The sequence below is a fragment of the Globicephala melas genome, chromosome 20 (assembly GCF_963455315.2).
Source record: "Globicephala melas chromosome 20, mGloMel1.2, whole genome shotgun sequence".
NCBI lineage: Eukaryota > Metazoa > Chordata > Mammalia > Artiodactyla > Delphinidae > Globicephala > Globicephala melas.
Window position 1 is genome coordinate 39316726 of NC_083333.1, and position 27036 is coordinate 39343761.

At 50.7% G+C, this 27036-nt stretch overlaps 1 protein-coding gene across 1 annotated transcript; it reads left to right on the forward strand.

Annotated features, from left to right (window-relative positions):
• The first annotated feature begins 5646 nt into the window (after window positions 1–5646).
• On the forward strand, window positions 5647–21764 carry MEOX1 (mesenchyme homeobox 1). Its single transcript, XM_030848955.2, has 3 exons — window positions 5647–6115; window positions 20312–20484; window positions 21634–21764. The coding sequence occupies exons 1-3, from the start codon at window positions 5647–5649 to the stop codon at window positions 21754–21756; spliced, it is 765 nt and encodes a 254-aa protein (XP_030704815.1). The 3' UTR covers window positions 21757–21764.
• The last annotated feature ends 5272 nt before the right edge of the window (window positions 21765–27036 follow it).

The following is a 27036-nucleotide window of genomic DNA, read 5'->3' on the forward strand; positions in this document are numbered from 1 at the left end:
TCTGTTTTAAAAAATACTGCTGGATAAACAGTGAGGGAAACCTGAGCTGTTCCCACACCACATAAATCCCCGGTTTGCTGTCCTATCTGGTTAGCTGGTTTTCCCCCAAATAATAGCACTGCTGCCTTGCATCAAGGGCTGGAAAAGTGCGCCCCGGGAAGTGGGCCTGGGAGTCTCCCAGGCTGGCGCCCGGCCCAGGCCTCCCTCCTTCTCTCTTTCAGCACTTCCTGCCCAGGGCACTCACCTTTGTCCTCACTCCCTTCACCTGCATGCCCTTCCTCCTCCCCCTCCTCCTGTCTGCTTTGTCTCACTCCAAAGGCCTCCATGGGAGACCTTCCTGGGGGACCCTGGGCTCCTCTTGCAACCAGAAAGCCCACAGCCAAAGTTAAACCTACCGGACCACCACCCCTCCCCCTGGAATGCCCCCTTGAGAGTTTCCTTCCAGAGCCTTCTGTCAAAGTGCAGATATCCCGACTCAGAAAGTAAGGTCAGAGCCTTCTCCATCTTGAAGATTAGTTTTGCCTTAGATTAGGGTTTCCAGACCTAGAGGGGAGAAAAAGACACCCAGTTAAATTTGAATTCCATATAAACAACAAATACTTTTTCAGCTTAAGTGTGTCCCCAGTATTGCATAGAATGTATTTAACTGGGCTCCCTGTATTTTTTCTGGCTGCCCTAACTTAGAGCCTTCCCTTGAGATCAACGTGCCTTTAACTCCTTCAGGCACAGAAGCTCTGGAAGGGGTGCATTTACTGAGCACCTACTGCACATCGTCTATACAGCCAGCTTCCACTTTTCAGTTGAGGAAACAGAGATCATGTGACCTCCGGGAGCTGGGGTCCAGATGCAGGCCACTGTGTGCATTACTGTGCCTTCCAGTCATCTGCCCACAATCTTGGTAGCAGACAAGTGACGTTTGCACCAAAGGTTTAAAAAATATATACACAAGAGAGAAGTTTCATCTGAGGGAACTGTCTCTATTATTAACGCAGTATTTTCTGGGATTTAGGGGAAGACCCTGTCATCAGGTCCCCCTGGGACATTCCCCTGAAATGTCTTGGAAGCTTCCTGGGAGCATCTGTGACCGTTGTGAGGACTGTATTCCGTGGTTTACTCAACTCCGACCTGTCCATCTCATTGGTTGAGCCTCACAAAAGTCCTATAGGCGAGTAGTAACCCTTCTGCCTCCAAGTTTTCTGAGACAAAAAGGATATATACATTCCAAATAATTCCCAGGTCCAGCAATAAACATTCTGGTCCAAAATGATTTCCATCATATTTAGAGCTTGTCTGTCTCCCCTCCCATCCCTCGTGGTCTTGCTCGGGATCAGGTGTCTTATCTGATTCACATGTTCTGCTACATGAGTGAATGTTAATGACCTCACCTTGTCCCTCTCAGGTGGCCTTCTGGAGTTGTCCTCAAGGCAAAAACCTCAGGTATTTTCATCATCATATCCAGACGTTATCACTAAACACTGTACACCAGGCTATGGCACAAGATTTCCTACATCACCTCACTCTCTTCTCAACAACCCAACGGGGAAAGAAGAAAAAATTTATTCCCACTGTACAGATGAAGAAACTGAGGCTCAGGAATTCCCTGGCGCTCCAGTGGTTAGGACTTGGTACTTTCACTGCCGGGGCCCAGGTTCAGTCCCTGGTCAGGGAACAAAGATCACACAAGCCACTCGGCACGGCCAAAAAAAAAAAAAAGAAAAAAGGAAACTGAGGTTCAAGTGATAGAGTTGCCCAAAACCATTCAGTTTATTAGTGGCAGAGGTAGGATTTGAACGCATGCTCTCCTGATTCCCAAGGCTATGATCTTGACCCTCTGTTACGTTACCATAGAAGAAAGTATGGGGTGAGGAGGCCACTAGGATGGGCTGTCTTCACCCTCCATGGAGCCGTGACCTGCCCCGTAGTCCAGCTGAGTAAGGAAGGGGAAGACATAATAATTCCCCAGGTACATCGCCCTTTACAGTCAGCCAGCTCTTTTCACAGACATCAGGTCATTTATCCTCATAACAGCCACAGGAGGCCGGTCCTGTCATCTCTACTTGGCCAGCGAGAAAACTGAGGCTCAGAAAAGGGGTGTGACTTGCCTGAGGCCACACAGCAGAAGAAGGGCAAGGCCACACCTTGAATCGGAGTCCCTGCCTCCAGGCCCTGGGTTCTCCCCTGACACCCCTTCAAGTCCAGGCACAGGTGGGAGGGGGGCAAGTGCGGAAGCAGGTCTGCAGGCGCCAAGGGCACGCCTGCCTGCCGAGCACAATGGGGGAAATTCCGAAAGTTCCTTGGGGTGGTTCAGGTCTGGCCAGGCCCAGCGTCCTCCTCGGGGACCCTCCTCCTGATGCAGCCTTTTCCTCTTCCTCCCCTGCCTCCCCCAACAACAAGCCGAAATGGGGTCCCCTCCCTTCCTGCAAGCCCTGCTCCCCTCGGCTGCGCAGGGGTCCTTTCTGCCACGTCCATCCACCTCTGTCTCGCAGGCCTCGGGGCCTTGGCGGGGACACGCTGACTTGGAGGAGGTTAAAGGTGCCGGTGCTCGGCCTTCATCTAACAAACGGGTCGCCGTGAGGGGAGGATCATTGTTGTTGTTTCCTGGCCTCAGAAGAGGGGCCTGTCAGGAAGATGTAGAGGCCGGCAGGCCCCCCGCTGCGCCCCGCAGGGAGGCTGACAGACGCCAGCAGCTGTGCGGGCGCCGGGGTGCCAGGGCCCTGCCTTCTCAGCACAGAGGGCCCCCTGTGCCCCTCCTGACCTCTCAGCGCCCCCCCACCCCCGCCACGACCCAGGGCCCACCCTTCCAGGGGCAAAGGGCCAGACTCTGGGCCTCCCTGGGATGGGGTCCCTGGCCAGATGCGGAGGCCAGAACAGGAATCCAATTACAGCATGCGGGCCAGGCCCCCGGGAAGGCTTTCCTCCCTCCCAGCCCCCTGTGGATTCCTTCCAGAGCCCTCACAGCCTGCAGCCCCTCGAGGGACCTCCCGAGGCTGTTTCTGTAGAATTTCCTCAGTGCCCCCCGCAGTCCCACACTCTCCCTTTGGAATCACTGAGGTTGAGAACTAGATGTACTAGGAAGGGAGCCACATGTATCTATTACCTACTTCGCACTTCACATAAACGATTTCATTTCAAATTCTCCAGCGTCTGTGGGGTGGGCATTCTGATGCCGTGGGGTCAGGCTGCCTGTGTTTGAATCCTGGATCCTCCACTTCCCAGCTGTGTGACCTTGTGCAGGTTACATAGTCTCTCTGTGCTTCAGAATCCTCTTCTGAAAGATGGAGAAGGTGAGAAAAGCTCTTGCCTCCGAGGGCTTCTGTGGGTGTCCACTGGGGAATGTGTGTGAGGTGCTAAGATCAGGGGATGAATGGCAGCTTTAACTACCATCCCAGGTGAGGAAATGGAAGCTCAGAGAGGTGAGGTGACTTGCCCCAGGGCACACAGTTGGGAAGTGGCAAACTTCAGATTTGAACTCAGACCTGTCTAACCCCAAAGTCCGCGCTCCTTCTTCCTTTGCATCAAACTGCTCCAGACTGGACAGCCAGACACCTAAGGGCAATTCCTGCTTCTGCCATTTCTTTCTTTTTTTTTTCTTTTTGCGGTACGCGGGTCTCTCACTGTCGTGGCCTCTCCCGTTGCGGAGCACAGGCTCCGGACGCGCAGGCTCAGAGGCCATGGCTCACGGACCCAGCCGCTCCGCGGCATGTGGGATATTCCCAGACTGGGGCACGAACCCGCGTCCCCTGCATCGGCAGGCGGACTCTCAACCACTGCGCCATCAGGGAAGCCCTGCGATTTCTTAACTGTGTGATTCTGAGCAGCTCGCATCATCTTTCTGAGCCTCAGTAAAATGTGGAGCATAATTCTTACTTTACCCACAATAGGAGAGTTGCGAGGTTCAGAGGAGAGATGTGTGTGCAACAGGTAAGTCCTGGACAAAGCGGAGAGGTGAGTGTGGTTTGTGGCTATGACCCCATCTCCTCTACCAGCTGGCAACACCCTGGCCACCTGTTCTGGAAGACAGGATGCCTATTTCATGAAGAACATGTGTGCAGCCTCCAGTCTGCAGAACTGAGACCTGTGGCCCCTTCTGGGGGAACCCTGGGCATCTTTGCAATAAGCCAGCGGGGACATTGTTTTTCTGGTCCATTCCCATTTCAATCCCAATCCTGCTGCACTGGGCCATGGAAATATTCAGTGGGAGAGGAGCTCTGGCCCCATGTGCTTAGAAAGTTTTCCTCCAAGAAATTATATTAACCCTCCAGAGAGGCCAGCAAGGTCATGGGGATTGAGTAGACTGATTGCCCAGTTGAAATGGCAATGGGTCCTCCTGTGATGGGCACCAGCCCGGAAGACCATGCAACCATTTGCTGAAGAGAACTCCTTTGGGAATGAGAATCCCCTAATTCCTATTTCCATGCCCAGATTCCATGGAAACCTTGGTCTCTGGGGGGTGGGGAAGGGGAAGCAGGTGGGTGAAGTTTAGGGGATCAGAGAGCAGGTGGGGGAGGCCTGGAGAAACTTCAAGGAACTTATCTAGGTGTCTTTCCTTTGCCGTGGAGAAAAATGACTTGAAACGCCTCTGGAGAAGAGTGTGGCTAATTGGCATGTAAGTTGGGGGTTAAAGAGCGGAAGGAAGAATCTGATTGTTTTTTTAAGTTACTGAGAAAGTGAGAATGTCACTTTGGGCCGAGAGAAATCATTTTTTTCTGGGGTGTGTCTTTCTACTACAGACCATAGTGGGCCGCTGAGACTTGCAAAAAAAGATTTCTTTTAATCCACCTTCCTTTTTGCAAGCAGCAGTAGAAGGGCCTTTAAATCAAATGCAATCAGCAAACTTGTCTCTTGCGCTCATTCCCCGCTTCACTCCCTGGAACTTGGCACTTGATGGATTCTGGATATGACTTAAGTCTTTTTCCAAATCCAAGACTTGGGGAATTTTGTTAACAGTGCAATAAAATAACTTCATAGTGTTACAGGAGAAACATTAAAGAAATTGTGTGTGTGCTGCTCTCTTTCCTTAAAAAAAAAAAAATACAGACAATGTTTCTTTAAAAGACTCCATCTGCAAATCCCATTAGATGTGCATATAAGGTTTCTGATGATTAATAGTTGCCTGCTCGGGTTTTGGTTGGAGGGGATCGTGTGTGTGCTGGTTAACCCCTCCCTCTCCTCTCTCACATTTCACTTCAGAAATCTGTCACTCTCTCCCCTACCGAAGGATTTAAAAGTGTGTCTCAGCAGCCCTGGACCAGCTCTTTGCAGGCATTTGCTGCGGGCTCCAAGACGAGCACTCATCAGCTGGTGCGTCTGGGCTGGGACAGTGAAAATGTTTAGTGTCATCGGCGACAAATACACGTACAGGGGACCCCACTAGGCAGGTTGGTGTGTCGGAGGGGGGGACCAGGAAGCCAGGAACGAAGTCCAACATAGGTGCGGGCACACGTATGTGTGGCCAGACACATGTGTGCGTAGCTGTAAGGAACAACGTTAGCTTTGGTTTTTGTTTTGGTTCCTGGGGTGAATTTTCTGTGGAAACTTTTTCCCTCCTGTTAAAAAAATTTTTTTTTTTTGCATTTTTAACACTTTGAATATAAAAAGTGTAAGACTCCAGCCTTTGAAAGGACTGAGGCGTGGACCAGACAGCAGATGGATCCAGTGGCCAGCAGCTGCATGAGGGGCCCCCATCCCCCGGCCCCGGTCTGGGGCTGCCTTCGAAACCCTCACTCAGAAGGCAGTGGGGCCTCAGGCCTCCCCCACTACCCGCCAACCCCGTTCTCCTTCCACCAGAAACCAGACTTCCCAGGGACGGCAACGGCAGCGTACCCTGACTTCTCAGCCTCCTGCCTAGCAGCCACCCCACACAGCCTGCCCCGGGAGGAGCGCGGCTTCACTGAGCAGCACCCCGCCTTCCCACAACCTCCCGACTGGCACTTTCCTGTCTCAGAGGCCCGGCATAGGCTCAACCCGGGCCCAGCAGGGGGCTCCAAGGAGATGGGGGCCAGCAGCCCAGGCCTGGTGGACACCACGGGAGGCCCAGGCGAGGACTACGAGGTCCTTGGGAGCACTGCCAATGGGACGGAGAAGAAGTCAACCAGGCGGAAAAAGGAGAGTTCGGGTAAGTGCCTGAGGAACAGCTGACCGTTCCTTTGCTGTGTGACCTTGAGGAGGTTGCTTGCCCTCTCTGAGCCTAGGTATCCTGACCATGAATGCAGAACAATATGATCTAATCCACCCAAAGGCAGGAGACTTAGAACAGTTACCTTTGGGGTTGCTTCTACTCAGAGTTCTAAGATTCTCTGGTGACGGGGGCTATGTCTGTGTCCTCAGCTCTCCTGGGCCTTGGGAAGGATGTGCTGGCAAGAGAACGAAACAGAATCCACAAAGATTTGAAGGACATGTGGGACAGAGCCTCTGGGTACAGGCTGTCAAGGGCTGGAGAGGGGCTTTCCTGAACCAGGCTGCCTCTGGGTCACACTTCTCCCCACCATGCCCCAGCCAGCTCCAGGTCCCAGAGCCCCAGGGCTTGCTCCCCAGAGGAGTCAGCTGAGACCAAGGCTCAGAGGGCTAGGACCAAGGCTGGGACCCCCGGCAGTCAAGTAGAACCAGGACTCCGTGTCTCCAGGAGTCTAGAGGGAGAGAAGCAGACATAGCGCAGGGACGCAAGAGGCAGGCAGTAAGAATTGGGGCAGACTGCCCATGAGGTATCGCCCTCTGCAGCTGGGCTGTGCCCAGGCCAAGGGGCAGCTCAGCGTGCTAAGGTCTGGGTGACCCCCCCAAAAGGCCACTCCTCTGAGGAGCCCTCCTGAGGGATCGCCAGTCTTGGAGAAAGTCAGGGAGGCAGGCAGCAAAGGGTAAGCTCTGGACCCCAGAGTGCAGGTAAAGCCCTGCTCGGCGCTGGAGCAGCAGAGGCCAGACGATGGAGCTGACCTGCTTGTTCAGGTCCCAGCTAAAGTCCATCTCCTCCTGGTTGGGAGGACCTGTTGTTTCCTCATTTCCCCGTGGGACTGCCCCCCCCCCCCAGCCTCTCTCACTACCCATTCACCTTTTGTCTGGTTTCCTGTCCCCACCTTGCCCGGAACAAGACAGTGCCCTTGCCTCCTGCCCCCACTGCCCCACTACGTCCTCCTGACGGCCACCCTTGGGGCACATCTGTCTGTCTGAACCTACAGAAGACCTTTCATGGGGCTAACAAGGGGCAGGCAGCAAATGAGAGGACCGACTAACCAACGAGAACACTCTCTGCTTTGCTTTACGAAGCACTTTCAAAGTAGCAGATTTCCCGAGCATCTTTTTTTTTGCCAAGCATTGGCAGAGGTCCTGGGACTGCAGGGATGAATAAGGTGGTCTTACCCCCAAAGAGTTCAGACTGAGAGGGAGGAGAAACCAGTAGATACCTTTCCGGCAGTGGATGTGCTGTGATCTAGGGGGTTCGAGGTGCTGCAGGAAACATACGATAAGTCTTTTGAGTCCCACAAGTTTTCGAGTTTGGTACAGCAGGTCTTGTCAGTGACTTGATTCTTTACACGTGGAAAAGGAAAGACTGAAAAGTCTGAGGGGATCTCTGCTAGCATGGAGTCAAAACAGAGTGACCCACTCATCTCGACGTTCCCAGGACTTTTCTGGTTTTAGCATTGAAAGTCCAGTGTCCCCGGGACAGCTGGTCACCCTAGAAGAAAGCTCAAACCCCAGACTTCAGACCCCGAATCCCACACCCTTCAGTAGATTTCAAGCAGAATCCTCATTTTGAAATATCTGGTCTCCATGCTTGAAGAAGCCCCTCACTGTGCTCACAGTGGATGATAAAAACCACAGCCTTCCTACTAAATACTAAATATTACTACTAAATACTACTAAATAATACTACTAAATAGAAGGGCCCTTTAAATCCCCAGCCAGTCAAACCCTGAACTATTCCTAAGCCTGGATGGAGATTTGCAGAGAATGGGGCGCTTTCTGCTTCTCCTCTCCAATGAGCTGTCAGCCACTTGGCTCTGCGCCTAGTTGAAGAGCTCTCCCCTCCTTGGCACCTGCCACTGTGTCCTCCATCTCTGCCCACATCCACCTTGGCCGCATCCAGCCACTTTCCAGGGGACTGTGAGCCAAGAGCATTGGGAAGGCATGGGCAAAGCCAAGGGCTGGGCTCAGGCAAAAGCTCGTTCCATGTTTCAACAAGACCCAAATGCACCATCTTTCCTTTTGGCGAGTGGCCCATGGATGGCGCTGCTCACTTACCAAGCAGCTGGCCACCCCAGAGCACCCTCTTCATAGGGTCAGCCTCTGGTGGGGGGAGCTTCCCACCCAGGAGGGAGCCTGGGCTCTCCCTCGGGGTCCCCTCAGAAGCAGCAGCAGGAGTAGCAGTCGCACAGGACAGGGCACAGCCAGCTGACTCTCATTCATTCTCTGGGGTCCCAGACCCTCTCTGGTCAGCATGGAAACCTTTATTGCACGGCTGCTTGCATCTTCCTTCAGAATGTAACCGAAGGGGAAGGAGGCAGGAAAGACCAGTGTTGTAAGAGCCTAAAGAAAAGGGAAAGCGATGGACAAGGCTCACAACCAACTCCAGGAGCCTGGAGTTCAGTTCACAAGAGACAAACCCACGAAGACCCCCGCCCCACCCTACCCGTCCTGAGCCACTGGTTGCATTCTCTATTTTCAATGTTGACATTCTGTTCATTGTGGATTTTTGTATTCATTTTGATTTTTTAAAACTTTGCGTTAAAATAGTCTTTCTCTTGATTACTGAGGTTTTGGGCACCCTTTGCCTTCTGCATTCATCGTGTCTCACGCACCGCACCCTGGCCCCTGCTAAGCCGTCTCTGGAAGGTTAAGCAGCATTGCTCAGGGGTGTGTTTTCCATCGTGCTTCACAGTCAGGCAGTCAGGTTGCAGGGTCGGCACTGCCACTTTTGGCTGCTTGACTCTGGGAAAGGTCTTAAATTCTTGGAGCCTCTGTTTCCCCAGCTGTAAAATGGGACTATAACAGTATCACTCTCCATGTGGAGTCACTGTGAAGGTTAAATTCCGTGATCTGTGAGATTAACACTGTGTCTGGCACATGAGTTCGATAACTAGCAGCTACGAATGGTCTTAGGCCCATATTTCCAGAACCAGTCTTCAGAACATAGAATCTGATAAATAGTCCTATGTTATGGGCGACAGTGGAATTGAATATTTCAAATACGCTGTCTCAGAAATTCCTGAGTCTGGGGTATAAGATGTGGGAATTTCTCGCAATCATTGTTGGTCCTGAAATCCAGTTGCCATTCATTAGGAGCCTGGAGCTCAGAGATCTGCCAGAGAGGCTGGGGTAGGGGGTGAGTCACGCCTGGTAAATGTGTCCCGTACTGGCTGGCCTGGCCAGGGGGGTCCGGTAACAGAAAGTTACTGGAAGTTTGTTTCAAAAGGAACGTTCTCTGCTCTCTCCTCTTCTTCCTCTGCCAGTCCCAGCTGCTCCCCCATCACTCCCCATTACTGGAAGTGGAGCTGATTTGCTCAGGGAAATGGTCAGGAAAGCAGGGGTCCTCGGCTCCTACCCTGAGACTTTCTGTTGGTTCACAGCACAAAACTGATTTAGGAGACAGCTGTGATATTAACTCATCCCAACGACTCCCGCCCTGGGGCCAGGGGGTGTTAAAGACCCCTGCTGGCAAGGACAGCTGCAAGGCCACTCTTGTTTGCCCCCAATCTGTCGTTGCTACCGTGGTCGTCTTTAATTTATGGGAATGAAGGATTTCTCGGTGATTTCCTGACGGGGTTCAAGGGAAGGTCGCGTGTGATCAGCCCAGCTACAGGTGAATCTGATCGCCCGCCTGGGAGAGTCGCGGTGCCCCGGATCAGCTCAGCGCCGCTCGCCGACACTCACTCTGCCTTCATCAGACTCGCTTTGCCCCATCCTCCTGCAGCTCCAACACGCGTGCCTCCCAGGGCTCCTCCTTCCCCGATTTCTCCCCTGCAAGATCTGATGTCCACCTCCCCGTGCCCAGCTTACGCGCACTCTCAATTTCCCCTGAGGTTGAAAAACCCTCCACAGATTGACCTCTTTCCCTGCTTATTTCCCGCTACAGGCCCCGCCTCCCACCTCCATCTCCACTCACCTTGCCACGAAACCATACCAGTTTACTTGTCTTGAAAAGGCACCCCACTTTTTCTCCCCATGCCCCCGCCCCCCGCATTTGCTCAGTTCTTCGCCTTGCCTCAAAGACCCTTCTCTTCCCGGGCTCTTCTGCCTACTTATTTTAACATCCAACTTGAAAACCACTTACTCCAAGGACCCTCCCTTCCTTCCTTCCTTCCTCCCTTCCTTCCTTCCATCCTTCTTTCCTTTATGACTCCACTTGTACCTAGCATCATTTCAGTGAAAGTTACAGTTTAGAAGTTTCAAACTATAGTATCGCTAGAACCTGTGCTGATTTTATAAATACAGCTTGTAACTTCATAAAGGAGCTCCCCTGAGACTTCTTACCTTGCATTTGAATCTGCTTTTTTAAAAATTGTGGTCAAGAACACATAATGTAAGATTTACCATCATAACCATTTTTGACTGTGCAGTTCGGAAGCATTAACTATAAGCATATTGTTGTGCAACAGATCTCTAGAACTTTTTCGTCTTATAAAAGGAAAACTCTGTATCCGTTGAAAAACAACTCCCCTTTGCCCTCTCCCCACGGGCCCTGGCAACCAGCATTCTACCCTCCGGTTTCTAAAAATTTGATTACTGTAGATACCTCATGTAAGTGGAATCAAGCAGTATCTGTCTTTTTGTGACTGGTTTAGCTCAGCACAATGTCCTCAAGGCTCATCCATGTTGTAGCACATGATAGGATTTCTTTATTTTTTTAAGGCTGAATAATATTCTATTGTATGTGTGTGCACATTTTCTTCATCCATTCATCTGTCATTGGACACTTGGGTTGCTTCCACCTCTTGGCTATTATGAACAATTCTGCAATGAACATGGGTGTGCAAATATCTCTTCGAGATCGTGCTTTGAATTCTTTTGGACATATACCCAGAAGTAGGACTGCTGGATCAGGTGGTAATTCCATTCTTAATTTTTTGAGGAACCTCCATACTGTTTTCCATAGCAGCTGTACTATTTTACAATCCCACCAACAGTGCACAGAGTTCCAATTTCTCCTTTCTCCACATCCTTGCCAACACTTGTTATTTTCTGGGGTTTTTTTGATAGTAGTCATGCTAGTAGGTATGAGGTGATACTTCATTGTGCTTTTGATTTGTATTTCCCTAATGACTGGTGATGTTGAGCATCTTTTCATATACTTATTGGCCATTTGTATATCTTCTTTGGAGAAATGTCTATTCAAGTCCTCTGTCCAGGTTTAAATTGGACTGTTTGATTTTTGTTGTTGACTTGCAGGAGTTCTTTGTATATTCTGGATATTAATCCCTCATCAGACGTATGGTCCACAAATATTTTCCCCATTCCTTAGGTTGCCTTTTTATTCTGTTGATTGTTTCCTTTGCTACACAGAAATTTTTAAGTTTGACGTAGTTTTGTCTATTTTTGCTTTTGTTGACTATGCTTTTGGTGTCATATCCAAGAAATCATCACCAAATCCAATGTCATGAAGATTTCCCTCCATGTTTTCTTCTAGGAGTTTTCTAGTTTTAGGTCTTACATTTTTAAGTCTTTAATGCATTTCGAGTTAATTTTTACATATGGTGTAAGGTAAGGATCCAACTTTATTCGTTTGCCTGTGGAGATCCAGTTTTCCCAGCACCGTTTGTTGAAGGCTGTGCCTTCCCCACTGTGTAGCCTTGGCACCATTGTTGAAGATCATTTGACCATCTATGTGAGGACTTACTTCTGGGCTCTCTATTCTGTTCCATCGATCTAAGTGTCTGTTTTTGTGCCAGTACCATAATGATTTGATTACTGTATCTTTGTAATATGTTTTGAAATCAGGAAGCCTGAGGCCTCCAGCTTTGTTTTTCTTTCTCAAGATTGTTTTGGCTATTCAGGGTTCTTTGAGATCTCATGTGAATTTTTGGATGATTTTTTTTTTCTATTCTTGCAAAGAAATGCCATTGGGATTTTGATAGGGATGGCATTGAATCTGAAGATCACTTTGAGTAGTATGGACATTTTAACAATATTAAGTCTTTCAATCCATGAACACAGGATGTCTTTCCATTTATTTGTGCCTTTAATTTCTTTCAGCAATGTTTTGTCATTTTCATTGTGCGAGTCTTTTGCCTCCTTAGTTCAGTTTATCCCTACGTATCTTATCCTTTTTGATGCTGTTATAAATGGGATTGTTTTCTTAATTTCCCTTTTGGATTGTTCAGTATAGAAACACAGATGATTGGTGCATTCTGATTCTGTAACCTGCAACCTTGCTGAATTTAGTTATTCGTTCTAAGAGGCTTTTGTGGAATCTTCAGGGTTTTCCACATACAAGATTATTTCATCTATAAACAGAGATTACTTTACTTCTTCCTTTCTGATGTAGGTTCCTTTTATTTCTTTTTCTTGCCTGAGTGCTCTGGCTAGGACTTGCAGTATTATATTGAATAGAAATGGTGCGAGTGGGCCTCCTTTCCCTAGTTTCTGATATTAGAGGAAACTATTTCCCTTTTTCACCACTGAGTATGATGTTAGCTATGGGCTTTTCATATATGGCCTTTATTATATTGAGATAATTTCCTTCTACTCTTAGTTTGTTGAGTGTCCAAGAATCCTTTCATGTCCTCTCTCCCCTCACACATGGAGCATACCTTGCTGACACCTCCATCTTAGAATCAAACCACAGTTGGCCCGTATCCAGAGCTCTAGATGCATATAGCTGCCTTTTTCCTTAAAATTGAAGTGTCTAGAGGGCTGGGATGCTATCTGATTCACCTGTGCAGTCTCCCTAGCACCTACTGAAACATGTGTACACAGGAGAAGCTCATTCAATGTCTGGCCAATAGCCTCTAGTGCAGCCTGGCACTCACTCATTCATTTTCTCACTTTCCCTCTGAGAGTGGCTCCACCGCCTGGCATGAGGGTTTTCACCATGCGTGATGTGCTTCTGGAAAATGCATCAGGATTTTTACAGTCTCACTCACAAAAAAGTGTGCAGAGAGCCAGACTTCGGTCATAAAACCAGCCCAGGGTCAGGGTGAGTGCTGGGTCAGAAAGACGTATCCACGTGCAGGTTGGACTTGCAGGAATCCGCTACAGGGTGCTGGGCTTGCCTCCCAAGCACTCCCATGGCTGGAGCTGCTGTGGCTGGGCAACAAAGGGGACCCACCACAGCCAGGCAGTTAGGGGGGCTCACAGCTGGGCAACGAGAGGGCCCAGCTGCCACATGGACAAGTGACTGTGCTCTCCAGTCTAGAGGAATTGCAGAGCCGTCCCTATGGCCTTGCATCAGCCTTGCCAAGTACCCCCCAGTGGCCTTGCTCCCTCTCTCTCCTCAGTGATAAGCACGGATATGGGGAGTTGGGGGCGTCTTAGTTTGCTTGGGCCGCCATAACAAATACCACAGACTGGGTAGCTTAAACAACAGACATTTATTTTCCCACAGTTCTGGAAGCTGGAAGTCAAAGATCAAGATGATGGCAGGTTTGGTTTCTGCCGAGGCGTTTCCCTTTGGCTGGCAGACAGCCGCCTTTTTGTCACGTCTTCACACGGCCTTTCCTCTGTGCGTGCGCATCCCTGGTGGCTCTCTGTGTGTCCTAATCTCTTCTTATGAAGACACTAGTCAGATTGGATTAGGGCTCACCCTAACTGCCTCATTTTAATTTAATCCCCTCTTGAAAGACCCTATCTCAAAATACAGTCACATTCAGAAGTACTGGGGGTTAGAATTTCAACATATTAACTGGTGGGGGGGACACAGTTCAGCCCATAAACAGAGGGTACAGGGACAAAGTTCTAGCAGCGGGACAAATGCTCCAGTCCCGGGTCCGCTGGCCACTAGTGTCTGTCCATTCAGACAGAGCGCTGCTTCTGACCACAAGCAGACCCCCGCATTCTTATCTTACTCCCATCAAGAGAGAAGAGAAAAAGTGGAGACTGTTTTACGAATGAATCTCTAAAAAAGCAGGCTGTTGGACAGAGGAAGAAGGAAAGGAGGTAATAACAAAATAAATGGACAACCTCAGCCGAGTGTCGCCTGGGTCACAAACGTGACACCGAGTATCAGGCTGAGCGATCTCAAATCCACACTCACCCCTTTCGGAGGGGCAGGACTCGAGGCCCCTGCAGACCCCTGGGGCCAGCTTCCCCAGTGCCCACTCCACTCACGGAATCAGGGTGCCCTGGCCTCTGGCCAGGATTCCTCTCGCAGTCCCCACCCCCATTCCAGACTCTTCTATGTCATGTTTTCCTTGAACTCAGTGGTGGAGAAGCAGTGTGAGCAGTGGGCCCTGGGTCTTGAAGCCCACGCTTCCTTCGGTGACAGCTGAGCATGACATCTGGAACTGATAAACACAAACAAAGCCCAGCGCTTCTCTCGCCTGCCCCAACCGTCTCAGAAACTTGCTGCTGTTCCAGCCTCTCCTTTCCACCGCCCCTGTACCCCCTCCACTTCTCTGCTCCCCTCTTTCATGGTCCCCACACCCCATCTCCTCACCCAGTCCATTCCACTATCCCTCATCACTGCCCACCCTCACCCACCCCCCGCCACCTGGGACTCTCAGCAAAGACGACTCTAGCCCCAGGTATTCCCCTCCCTGAATCCCCCAGCCCCACTGCTGGGCTCCTCAAAGAGGCTGGGAGCCTCACCAGGTCTCTTCAGGCCCCCATGGGAGACAGAAAGGGCCTGACATTGAGGTGGGTCGGGGCCCAGAGAGAAAGTCAAGCCAGTCCCAGGAAGCCAGGGAGGTGTGGATGCAAAGGCCCATCTGGTCTTGGGACTGGCTCCATCCAGGTCTTGTCTATTTTCAGGGCTTTGACTCTTCCCTCTGAAGTTGAAAGTATCAAAACTAACGAGCACATTAAAGGTCTGGTCTGTAGCCCAGGAAGCTGTAGACCCCATTTTCAGAGGATCTGCCAAGGGGAGTCCCAGGGAGGCAGACCTGGACCCAGACCCAGACGCCATCCCTGGAGCGAGCACAGCTCCATACTCATCACCCCTGCAGTGCAGTGTGACGTAGCCTGAACTGGTCCCAGGGGACTTCTGGCAAGCCATTTAGTCTCTGGGTCTTAATTTCCTCGTCTGTTCCATGGGCTAATGTGTACCTTACCTACCTCACAGGATAATTAAGAGGACCTGGTAGGAAGCAGCCTAACAGTCAGGAAATAGCTTCCTATAAAGGAAATCTGGGTTCTCAGCCCAATTCTGCTGCTAACTTGCTGTGTGTCTTTAGGCAAGTTTCTTACCTTCTCTAGGCTCACCTGTAAGATGTAAAGGCCACATCAGATCATCTCTAAGTCCCCTTCCAGGTCTACTATTCTATGATTCTGTAGTACAGAGGAAAGCCCCAAAGAAGTTTATCTCTGGGGGAAAGAAATCCATTGTCAATTGTCAACTGCAGAGTGCTACCCGAATATGGGGCTTGTGGCCGTTTATCTGGTCCTGGATAGAAATTTATGTTAACTGGCTGTGAGAGTTGGGGAGTAGGAATACAGGACTCCAGAAAGGCACGTTCCCCAAGGTCTATCAGAACCTCCCCGTAGTTCCGATAAAGCTGTCTGCTCACTTTAAGAAGGTCTGCCAAACGTGACAGCTACTTATGAAATAATTTACCTCGGGTGGTGTCAAAGCTCCTGGTGGAAACCGCAATCACACACACATCCTGTTTGCATTTCTCTGGGTGCTCCGGACCATTCCATCATGGCCCTGCTCCCTCTGAGGGTGTGCAGAGGGCGGGGCGGGGCCGGGGGCCTCCTCCTTAACCACAGAGGCAGCCAGCTGAGCACCGGCCTCCTCCCTCTGTGGTCCTGGAAGAGGTGCCCGCTGGCCCTGAGGAAGAATCAGGACCAGGAGGACTGACGTGGATGGTCACGCTGCTCAGTTCTAGTTACTGCTCCTGGAAGCAATAGAGACACGGATTCATGTGCAAAAGTAGTGGAGAAGGGAAAGCAGTTAAAAGGCCAGACGTTGAAAAGGCACCCCTTTCACACAGCTCTGGAGATGTGGTACCTTGAGATGCACCGTGTTTTATCTCCGCCTGTGTCATCTCTCCAGCATCATCTCCAGCAGAACCTCTTCCGGTGGTTCTCCAAAAGGAGCCTCAGCTGTGTGCCCGGCACTGTGCTAGGTGTTAACACACATTACCCATCTCGTTTTGCCTTCTCAGAAGCCTTCTGATCACAGTGGGTGAGGCTATTCTGTTTTACAAATGAGGAAACTGAAGCTCAGAGAACTTAAGGGACTTGCCCGAGGTCAGAGAGCCCTTTCTTAGAGCCAGCTAAGGCTCAGGCTCTCCAACAGGTCCTCAGAAATCTCTGCAAACACAACTCCCTTCCACGCAGCTCCAGGCTTGGGGTGCTGTGCATGTCAGAGGGAGAGAGAAATTCCCCAGCACAGCCCTGATCTTTGGGCTGAGGGCCTTGGGAAGGCTGCGGAGGGCCTTGGGACAGAACACACAACACACTGTTCCTTCCTGCTGACTGAAGGGTGTAACCTGGGGCCAAGACAAGAATCTTGGAAACTGGAAGGGACCTCGGATTCCAGGCCGGGGTTTCTCAACAGAAGAGGGAGTAGGGAGAGAAGAGAGTGCCAGGTGGCGTATTGGAAAAGAACTCTGACAACAGCTCGCCCAGGGAAAGAAGGCCCAGCCCAATCCCATACTTCTACCCGTGGGGAAGCTGAGGCCAGAGAGGGGAGGGAGGCTCTCCAACAAAGGGATCAAACCATCTTGGGGGTAGCATGCATAGGAACTGTGCACGTGATCCAGCAGAATGGACACCCCCTGGCCAGAAACCGTATAAAAGTATTTATCATTTTTCTTTGTCTTTTCCTATCTTGATGAAAAGATATACTATTTTTATACTATTGCAGAACAAAGAGAACCATAACTTCCACTTTCGTTTTCATAGCTAACTTGCCATACTTCTGACCCCTTTGTCATTTCTTTTTTTTTTTTTTTTTTTTTTGCGGTACGCGGGCCTCTCACTGTTGTGGCCTCTCGCGTTGCGGAGCAACAGGCTCCGGACGTGCAGGCTCAGTAGCCATGGCTCACGGGCCCAGCCGCTCCATGGCATGTGGGATCTTCCCGGACCAGGGCACAAACCCATGTCCCCTGCATCGGCAGGCGGACTCTCAACCACTGCGCCACCAGGGAAGCCCTGTCATTTCTAACAGTGATCAAAGTTCCTACCCCTCTGGGAAGCTGATGAGGGACAAAGGTTCTTCCAGTGCCAGTTGCCACCCCCTTTAGCGGGTGTTGCCCCGAGGTTCACACAGGGGCTCAGACACTCAGTTCCCAGCCCAGGCTCCTTTATCCTATTTCTTCTTTCCCATCCTGAGGCCCCAGCGCCTAAATCAGGATACTAAGAGGTGAGAGAGGACAGTGGATAGGGTGGGGTTTGGCCTTGCTGACAATGGTCAGCTGCCCCCATAACCAGTCCAAGACCAGCTCCAAAGGTCTCCTCCCTTTATCTCCCTTCTTCTCTCTAGGAAGGATTATGTGCAGAACTCTGTGTGTTGGGGGGAGGTATTTGGGGGGTTTCCATAGGGGACCTGTGCACACCTCAGCAGGCCTGAGAGAAGGGGAGGGTGGGTGTGGGCATCAACCCAGGGCCCACAGGAGCCCTGGAGGCGGAGACGGGCAGGGCTGCGATGGTCCAGGTCCAGCTGCCAGCCAGCCGACGCAAGATGGAGAACCTGACGCCAGGGTTGATGGCCAAGGCTCTAGTCAGGTGGATCTGGATTCGAATCTCGGTTCTGCCGCCCAAAAGCTGCCTGGCACACTGGGCAAGTTCCCGGGCCTCTCTGAGGCTGCTTCTGCCTCTATCTACTGAGAGGGATTTAGCAAACATTTAGCAAGAACCTCCTAAGTGCCAGGTACAGTAGCAAGTGAGAAAAAGCAGTTACATCCCTGGGGAGAGAGCGCTATTAATCAAATTATCCCACAAATCCACACGACAAAGCTAAAGGGATAATACTACTACCTACTCCTACGTGTGGTGTATGGGGAGGATTAAAGCAGTGACTGCACCTTAGCACGTGGAAGCCTTTAAGAAACGGTAGCTATTACCCCAGCCCCTCAGATGGCGTCTCAAGGAATTGAAGAATCGGAAGAATACTTTATATTTGTCCAGAGCTTTAGAGTTTTAAAAGCATTTTCCACACACAGCAGCTTGTCCAAGCTTCCCAAAACCTCTGGGAGGTAGATTTCTGGATGAGAAGCCCAGAGAGGTTAAGCGACTTCCCCAGAGGCTCCAGCAAGAAGATCCAGGATTCAAACGTCGGGGCAAGTCCTCTGGGTTTAACACCCGCGCTGCTGCGAAAGGTTAGAGCTGGGAAATACTGAGCTCCAGGACAGGAGCGGATGGGAAACAATCCAGGTTTCCCAGCCTCGCTCTGGGCGCGCAGACGAGGATGTGCTCCGGAATCGGCGTCCCTCCCCGGCGTGACCGTGACCGCCCCTCCCTCCCGGGCTCGCGCCAGCCAAGGCTGAAGACTCCTGGGGGACCCCAGCCAGGCGGCGCGTCCTTCCCCGCCAGCCCCGGCTCCGCTTCCGGAGGGGTCTGGGCAGACAGCCCGGCAGGAGAACTCGCCCCCGGGCGCGCCCGGCAGGCGGCCCACCCGGATCCGGCACGGGCAGCCCAGCATCGGGGTTGCGGGGACCCCCGGTGGCGGCACCCGGGCGGCGGCCCCTACTCCGCCTCCTCTGCTTCCCGGGGGACGTCGGGAGGAGACGGGCGGCTCCCCCTTCTATCCGGCTCCCGGAGGCGTGGCGCGGGGGCGGAGGACGCGCAGACAGAAATGCAAGGGGGACTGCGTGGAAAGCGCTAGAAAGCACCGGCGGGCTGACGTTCCCATCGGGAACGTGGGGTGGACGAGGGGGCTCCACATCCCCGTCCCGCTCGGCAATCTGGCCCCTTGGCCGGGCTCCCTGTATGTACAAGGGCAATGAAACGAAAGACTTCTAACTTTTAAGAGCGCTGCAGTAAAACGTGCTTCCTGGAGCCCTTCCCGGGCCACGTGGCACGCGTTGGTAGTTCATTGTGTAGGTGTGTCGGTCTCCTTCCTGTGTGCTTCTCCATCCACCACCGCCCCTTCCCCTGTTCAGATCACGATACAGTCCTTTTTGGGTGCACAGTACTTTACAGTTTGTAAAGCCTTCCTACATATATTTCATTGGAACACTGTGTGAATCAAACTGCCTGAGTTGGATTCCTGTCCCCACCACTCACTGGCCGGATGAACTGGATGAACTTGGACAACTTGCTTCACTTCTCTGTGCTTAGTTTTCTGGCCTATAAAATGGGTCTCATCCTAGGGCTCGCCAGGCTGAATTACTGTGAGGATTAAGTGGCTGGTGCCTGTAAGGTGCTTGATTCCTGTACCCGTTACCAGCTACGGTTGAGCCCCTGCCCTGTCGAACTCAGAGCCTCCTTCGTAAATGAACTTTCCAGACCTGGCCCCTCCTGGTGTCAGAGCATTGGGGGGGAGCGGGAGAAACTTAAGGCAGCGCTTCTCAATTTACACGTGTACACACCTCCCCTGGGAATCTGGCTGAAATGCGGACTCTGATTCAGTAGGTCTGAGGATGGAGTGAGGTGGAGATCCTGCAAGTCTGACAGCTCCCTGGCCACACGACTGCTGCCACCAGGCACCCTCTGAGTAGCCAGGTCTTAGAGCAGAGGTTTGTAACCATGACCATGTGTCAGACTCATCGAAGGCTTGTTAAAACAGATCACTGGGAAAAACAAAAAACAGATCGCTGGGCCCCGCTCCCGTAGTTTCTGATTCAGCAGGTGTGCGGGGAGGCCCAAGGATCTGCATCTCTAACAAGTTCCTAGGTGATGTTTCTGTCGTTGAGGACAGAGAACCTCAGTTTTAGAGCATCCTGCCCCACAAACTTACAGCCACTGCTAATGGAAAGCTGTGGGTAGGTGGGGACAGAGGTGGGGTGGAGATCATTAAACAGTCAAGGGCAGCTTCCTGTGCTTTGGGAATTAAAAACAGTTGTGGGGGAGGTGTGCCTGAGGTTGATATCCAAAAACCTTTCCAGTTCTCTGGGGGTGAAGACGCTAGAATGAATGATAAAGGGACACCGTGGGTTCTTTCTCAGCATCCTTTCAAAATAAGAGCAACAGGGAAAGGCTGCCCCGCTGCTTGAGGACAAAAAGAAAGGGAACCAAGGCCCTTGCGGCTCACTTCTTCCTGTTTGGGGCCCTCTCTCCCCAGACAACCAGGAGAACCGAGGGAAGCCGGAGGGCAGCAGCAAGGCCCGCAAGGAGCGGACGGCCTTCACCAAGGAGCAGCTGCGGGAGCTCGAGGCCGAGTTTGCTCATCACAACTACCTGACCCGGCTCCGGAGATACGAGATAGCCGTAAACCTGGACCTCTCCGAGCGGCAGGTGCCCCTCCTCTTCTGGCCATGCCTCCTTTCCTGTGCTCTGTCATACCCCTCTCTTCCCCCGCTTCTCCCAGAACCTTCTTCGTCTTCTCCCTCTGCCCCAGTCCAGTGGTCCTCAACTCTGGCTGTACCTGACAATCACCTGCGGAGATTCTAATAACACCAGTGCCTGGGCTCCACCCCCTAGAGATTGTTTTCATTGGTCTGAGGTGAAGTCCAGGCATCAGAATTCATCGAAGGTCCCCAAGGTGATTCTCACATGCAACCAGGGTTGAAACCTCTGATCTGGTTATCCCTAGACTTGAGTGTGCAGTGGAATCATCCAGGCCCTGTTTAAAATGCAGCTCCCGGAGCTCCATGGAGCGATTTTCCAGTCATAATGAGTGGGACCAGGAATCTGCATTTCTAGTAAGTTCTCCAGGTGATTTGGATTTGCAGCTGGTTCCTGGACACACTCGGAGAAAAGCTTCCTAGCCCTTTGTTTCGGGCTTTCTCTCAGAGCATTCCATCCATCCCCGTGCTCTGACGTGGAATAAAATATTATTATTATTATTATTGATTGCAGCTTTCAGTTGAGAAAGCATCTGCCAAAATGCTGGATTTAGAATCAGAGGACTTAGATTCAGATCCCGCCTCTACCCTTTCGTAGCCCTGAGACCTCTGGGACGTGTCTTCTCCTAACCTCTCTTGGTCTCCATCTGTAAGGCAGTGTCATAACCCCACCCTGCAGGTTTACCTGCAGGTAAATGCTGAAGCCCAGATGAGAAAATGTCCAGACCAGAGCTATCTAAGCCGAAAAGTGCTTTATAAATGTGCCTGAGGGTGAGGCTGGTGATCCTGTGTTCCCAGATGCTTGGGTAATAGAAGCTACAGGGAGAGGGCGTTGGCACAGGAGGGGAGGGGCTTGTGAAAGGGGGTGGGGCCAGTGTGACTTTTAGAACTGGTTCTTCTGTCAGGCTTTCTTTATCTGGAGACATAAGACAAGCCTCTGGGCCGATTGGTGGGTCTTCCCTTGGAGGCGTGGGGAGGGGCAAGCAGAATTTCGAGCTGGGGGGTCCCCAGAGCTGCACCCCAGGTAGCTTCAGCATCCATATGAGGAGACGGTCACACCTGCCGTGAAGTGACCAGGCTCCTCTGCTTCCTTCATCAGGTCAAAGTGTGGTTCCAGAACAGAAGGATGAAGTGGAAGCGCGTGAAGGGGGGTCAGCCCATCTCCCCACACGGGCAGGACCCCGAGGACGGGGACTCTGCCACCTCTCCAAGTTCAGAGTGAAATTCTCCAGGGAGAAAGAAAAGACTGAGGACTGAGCCCCGTACCAGCTGCCCCCACCCCAATCCTACCCTCACCTTCTCCCACCCACCCAGGGCAGCCTCTTCACATCGCGCAGTGACTCTTGGATAGGCAGCTGCCCAGGGTTCCCGGGAGCCTTGAAGTTTCCCAGAAAGCTCTGTCCAGCGTTGCTCTGTCTTAGCAGCCCCTTCCCCAGGGCCTTTGCTTCTCACATTTCTCATGGAGCCAGTCATACAGCAGCCAGAATGGACCCTAGTGAATCCCGGGAAGAGCTCCAGGGACACTGTTTCTCGGATTCTCAGCTGCCACTCATGAACACAGATGCCCCCAAAGAAAGGAAAGGAGACACACACACCCTAGACCACCCTTCCTTTCTGGGCTCTATATCTGAGGCTTTGGGGGACCTCAAAGGTCCCAAAACCCGAGGGGAAATCAAAGTGAGGAAGTTGAGGTCAGAAACTTAGCTGCTACAAATCAGAAGCCATCCCTGGATCCAAATTTGCTGGTGAAATGGGCAAGTTCATGATCACTAGCTAGAAGCAGACAGTCAGCAGAACAGCCTGGTGTAGGTCTCTGTGGTCCCCACACAGGCCTTTCACGCTGGCTTGACTGGGTTAGGAGAATGGACCCAGGACAGCACCTGCTTCTTCAAAATCAATTCAGGGATACACGCAGGACTGTTGAGCAGGACTCCCAGAACACCGGAACAGCTATTCCTTTTAAATCTATAATTTCTGGATTGAAAACCTATCCAGATGCTCACATTATTGGGGTGAGGGCTGGAGAGGGTCCCCCATATTCTACGAATGAAGTGATCGCTTCATGAAGCAATTGAGGTAAAGGCTGCTGCGTGAGGACCTAGAAACGTGGAACCCTGTTAAGAAAGTTTCTCCAGCTGCAATGTCCTGTGCTTTCAAAGAACTCTGACCGCAAATAAGGACCAAAAAAAGTCCCCCTATCTCCATGGGATGCATCTGAGGCCATCCAATGTGTTCCACAAATGTTATTATGACTGGAAGAGCTGCCACGTTTATGTGTGTGGACTGCCCAGATGCCCTGGGACTGTTGGCCAAACAACCTGGGGTGACTGACGCCTTGAGAGAGACCCCCTGCCTGCCTCAGTGCTCTGTCCCCCAACACCACCTGGTGTTGCAGAGGGAGGTCAGTAAGAGTTTGGAGCTCTTGTATGTAGATGTAATCATTCACGTGTAAAAAAAAAAAAAACCCACCTCCCCATCCCCGAAAGGACAGACGCTGTGGAAAATGATTGCCAAATGGCTGGTTAGAGCATGTGTAATTTTTTCTAAAGCATACTTCATCTATTTTCTTTAGATTACATCAAGTTAACTGTGTAAGGTCAATTCACTTAGTAAGAAAACTCTTCGAGAAATAAAATCAATAAGAAAAAGCCAGGCTCCTCGCAGAGCTTTTTCCTGGCAGAGCTAAGAACCACAGCTCTGTGCACAGTCCTCTGATGCTCATGTGATGATTGGCCAGACAAGGTCTAGAAGCAACGAAGAAATGGAAGAAATCCTCTGGACCAAGGTTTCTCCAAAGGTGGCGGTGCAAATGTAATTGATGTAAAAGAAAAAAGCATCTTGTCTTCCTTGCAACTGTACAGTCTGCATTTCCCATTGAAAAATTTTAGCTTTCAGTTTCTCTAACCCATGGCTTATCAAATAGACAATGTTCGTAAACAAAAGATGAACTCTTTTGTTAATAAAGGAATCTTGACCATAAACTAACCAACCCTAATTTTTAAATTCAAAGTTTGAAGCTTTTTGTTTTTCAGGGTACAACCATATATACCAACGGTAATAAAAAAATGACACAAGAAAGGATGTCCTCAATTCTGTGTCTTTTTAATGAAAAGAGATTTGTCTCACCAAGATGTCAGCAATGGACGAAAGAGGACTGGCTAGAGGGGAGGGGAGGGAGGGACCTCGGAGAAGAGACCTGGCCAGGATTTGGCATTGAGGCAGTCTGGGCCTGGTGTTGGCGGTGACCAGAAATGATATCATCAGGAGCTGGCAGAGGAAAGCAGACCTACCAAAATCAAGGTGCCAAAGGGAAGGTTCAGGTTCAAAGCCAAGCAGAGCAGACATCCTCAGGCACTCCAACACTCCCTCCTAACTCAATTCCTGTGGCTTCGGAGGACATCAACCTCTCTTGGTTTTCTTGTGTGTCTAGAATGTTCCTTCTCTGTCTCCCAAGCAGACAATCTCCCTTTCGCAATGCTTTCGCCCCCACTGCTGGTTCCCAAGTTTTCCATTTTCTGCCCACCGCCCTCTTCTCCTCTTCTTGCCCTCCCCAGACAATCCCATCTACCTACATTTTTTTTTATTGTAGTAAAATATACCCAACATAAAATTTTAACCATTGTTAGGTGTACAGTTCTGTGGCATTAAGTACTTTCACATTGTTGTGCAACCACTGCCACTTTCCGTCTCCAGAACTTTTTCATCTTCCCAAACTGAACCGCAGTCCCCCTTAGATAATATCCCCACCTTCCCTCTTCCTTCCATCCACCTACATTTATAAAGTGTTTACTCTGTGTCGGACACTGTTCTAAGCGCTTTACATGGACGAACTGTGTTACTTCTCTTAACAATCCTAAGAGGCAGTACTGCCATTCCTGTCTTACAGAGAAGGTAAGCAAAACAGAGAGAAGTTGAGTAAATCCCCAAGGTTTTATAGCCCATTAGTGGTTGTCATAAGTCATATGGTTGGGCCCAACGATTTTCTTTTCTCCCCACTAGATGAATACTGCTCCCTGACTGTTGTCATATGCTGTACCTCCGGTGAGAGGAGTGTATGTCCCCACCTGGCTGACTTCAGACTTGTCCACGTGACCTGCTTCGGCCAATAGAATGTGAGCAAATGCACTGAGTGCCCTGTCTGTGCAGAAGTTTTAGAGTCATCTCATGGCTCTGCCATTGCTCTCTTCCTTCTGCACGAGGCTGGGCTGAGACGGGGGTTCCACCATTACCCTGGGTTCCAGAATGAGAAAGGCGTGGAGCAAAGCCAAAGCTAGCTCCCAATTTTCATCTGTGTCAGTGAGGATATAACAGTTCACTGTTGTAAGCCACTGGGATTTGGGGGTCATTTGTCACTGCTGCACCACTTTGTGGAAACTGACCACTCCAGTGATGACACTGGGATTTGCATCCCAGCATTCTGGTACCAGACCAACATTCCCCTACCCCTGATGTGGGAGCTTAAAGTTTCATACTCTGCTGCCTACTGCCCTTTGCCACCTAAATGGCTACAGGCACGTCAAACTCAAAATATCTGAAGGGGAAACCTCCATTCCCCAGCTTAGGCTAGCTCCTCCGCCTGCATTCTGAATCATCTATTTTAGTTGGCGACACCACAACCTACCCGTTCACTCATGCTAGAAACCTCATTCACTCATGCTAGAAACCTCATTCACTCATGCTAGAAACCTGGGACACGTCCCTGATACTACCTAGCTGCTTTGCAGAACCAATCGGTTACCTGGTCCTGTTCATTTCACTTAACTCGTAGGTGTCTCTCACGCCCATGCATGCTTTGTCTTCCAACCACCATTGCCCTTGCTCAGGCTGTCGATATCTCACAGTTGAATTAGAACCTCTAACAGCTCTCAAAGTCCATCCCCTACAGCAATCACACACACACAAATTCAACCTTGTCACCCGATTTAAAACCTATCAGGCTTCCTATCACCTACAACATAAAGTTCGAAACCCTTTATATGCCTCCAGGTTCCCCGTGCTCTGGCCCTTGCCTAACTCTACAACCTCGTTACATCACCCCCTGCCACAAAACCCAGCAATACCAAGCCACTGGCCCTTCCATATACAGATACCATGTGATTTCTTACCTACATTCCCTTGCTCATTCCCTTCTGTTTGGAAAGATCTCCCAGACCTGGACCCGCCCCCCAAAGACTTAGGCATTCTACTGGCACTTAAAGGGACAACTTGAAAGGCACACAGAGGAAGCTTTAATGGGTCAGTATGGCCCAGTTTTCAACAGGAGGCCCACGCCTGACATCAGGCAGCAACATTATCCACTTTCTAAAGTCAAAAGAAGAAAATCTCTTTCAATATGAGAATTTTAATTTCTCCAACAATAGTTAATAAATCCATGGAGGAGGGTCTGATAATGAAATTAAAGGTGCACGCACACATCAGTCACGTTCTCTGGTTTCCTTTGAAGACTCCCTGACTCTTCCCACTCTTCAGTGTTGGCATTTGACTGAACGGTGCTAGGTGAACAGTAGCTGGGACCAACTGCTCCTCAAGCTGGTAAAAATCTTCTGCTTTTTCTCGGGTGCAAAGCTGTGCGAGGGAAGCAAGCCCACCCACTGGCGACTCCCTGATGGGAACCGGTGACTGTGACCAGAGAAGGAGGCTCGGTAGGAATCCAAACAGCCAAGGATTCGCCGACAGTAACTCTTGAGTCATGGGTTTCTCCATCCTTCAGAGAGCATTGAGGACAAGCAAGTATGCGGCTGCCCTTTGGAGAGAGGGAGAGAGAGGAAAGTAAGACGAAGTATGCAGAGAACCCATTTCCAAATGAAAGCGCCTGGAAGGACTCAGGTCTTCAGAAGTCTACCCCCCTGCCTGGGCCAAACCCTGTGACGGATGCATTTCTAACAGCTCTTCTATTCAAAAAGGAGAACCAGTGTCAGGCAGGAGGAATCCACTCTTTCCTGTCTGGACCCCCAAAGTGCCACAGCTCCAATAACCAAGAAAACCCACGGTGGATGGCTTTCTCTCCTTCCATTGAGTAGAAATGTTTTCCACTGAGAGCTATATATTCTTCAGCCAAGTAGAAGGGCCTGTGCCAGGTAATCCCATACAACTACCAACATAGCAATTGCAAGTGGTGTCCTCTCTTAGCCACCATCGCATTAGGCTCTCACCACGTTCCTTCTCTCACTGGTTGTGCCTTCTCAGTCCCATTTGCTACAAACCATGAATAAACCTTCAAAAAGTATCTCATATCCATGCCCTTCTCTGATGCCACCATCAACCCTGGCCACTACTATCCTTTGATCTTTGTCTTCTCACCTTATGTGTGTTCCTTTATGGCTGTTACCACAATTTATAGTTCTTTTATTTGTTGTTTGCTTATTCATTTGTGGTCTGTGTTCCAAGCTGGAGGGAAGAAAATGAATTATGGTTCTCTGACCATTTTATTCCCAGCTACTAGCATGATGCCTGGAATATAATAAATGTTCAATAGATAGTTATTGCAGGGATGGATGGATAG

Bases quoted from the DNA above. Each gene is read 5' to 3' on its own strand.
- MEOX1 (XM_030848955.2), top strand. From the start codon at position 5,647: ATGGATCCAGTGGCCAGCAGCTGCATGAGGGGCCCCCATCCCCCGGCC. The intron at 6,116-20,311 runs GTAAGTGCCTGA...CTCTCTCCCCAG, and splicing joins GCGGAAAAAGGAGAGTTCGG to ACAACCAGGAGAACCGAGGG. The intron at 20,485-21,633 runs GTGCCCCTCCTC...TTCCTTCATCAG, and splicing joins TGGACCTCTCCGAGCGGCAG to GTCAAAGTGTGGTTCCAGAA.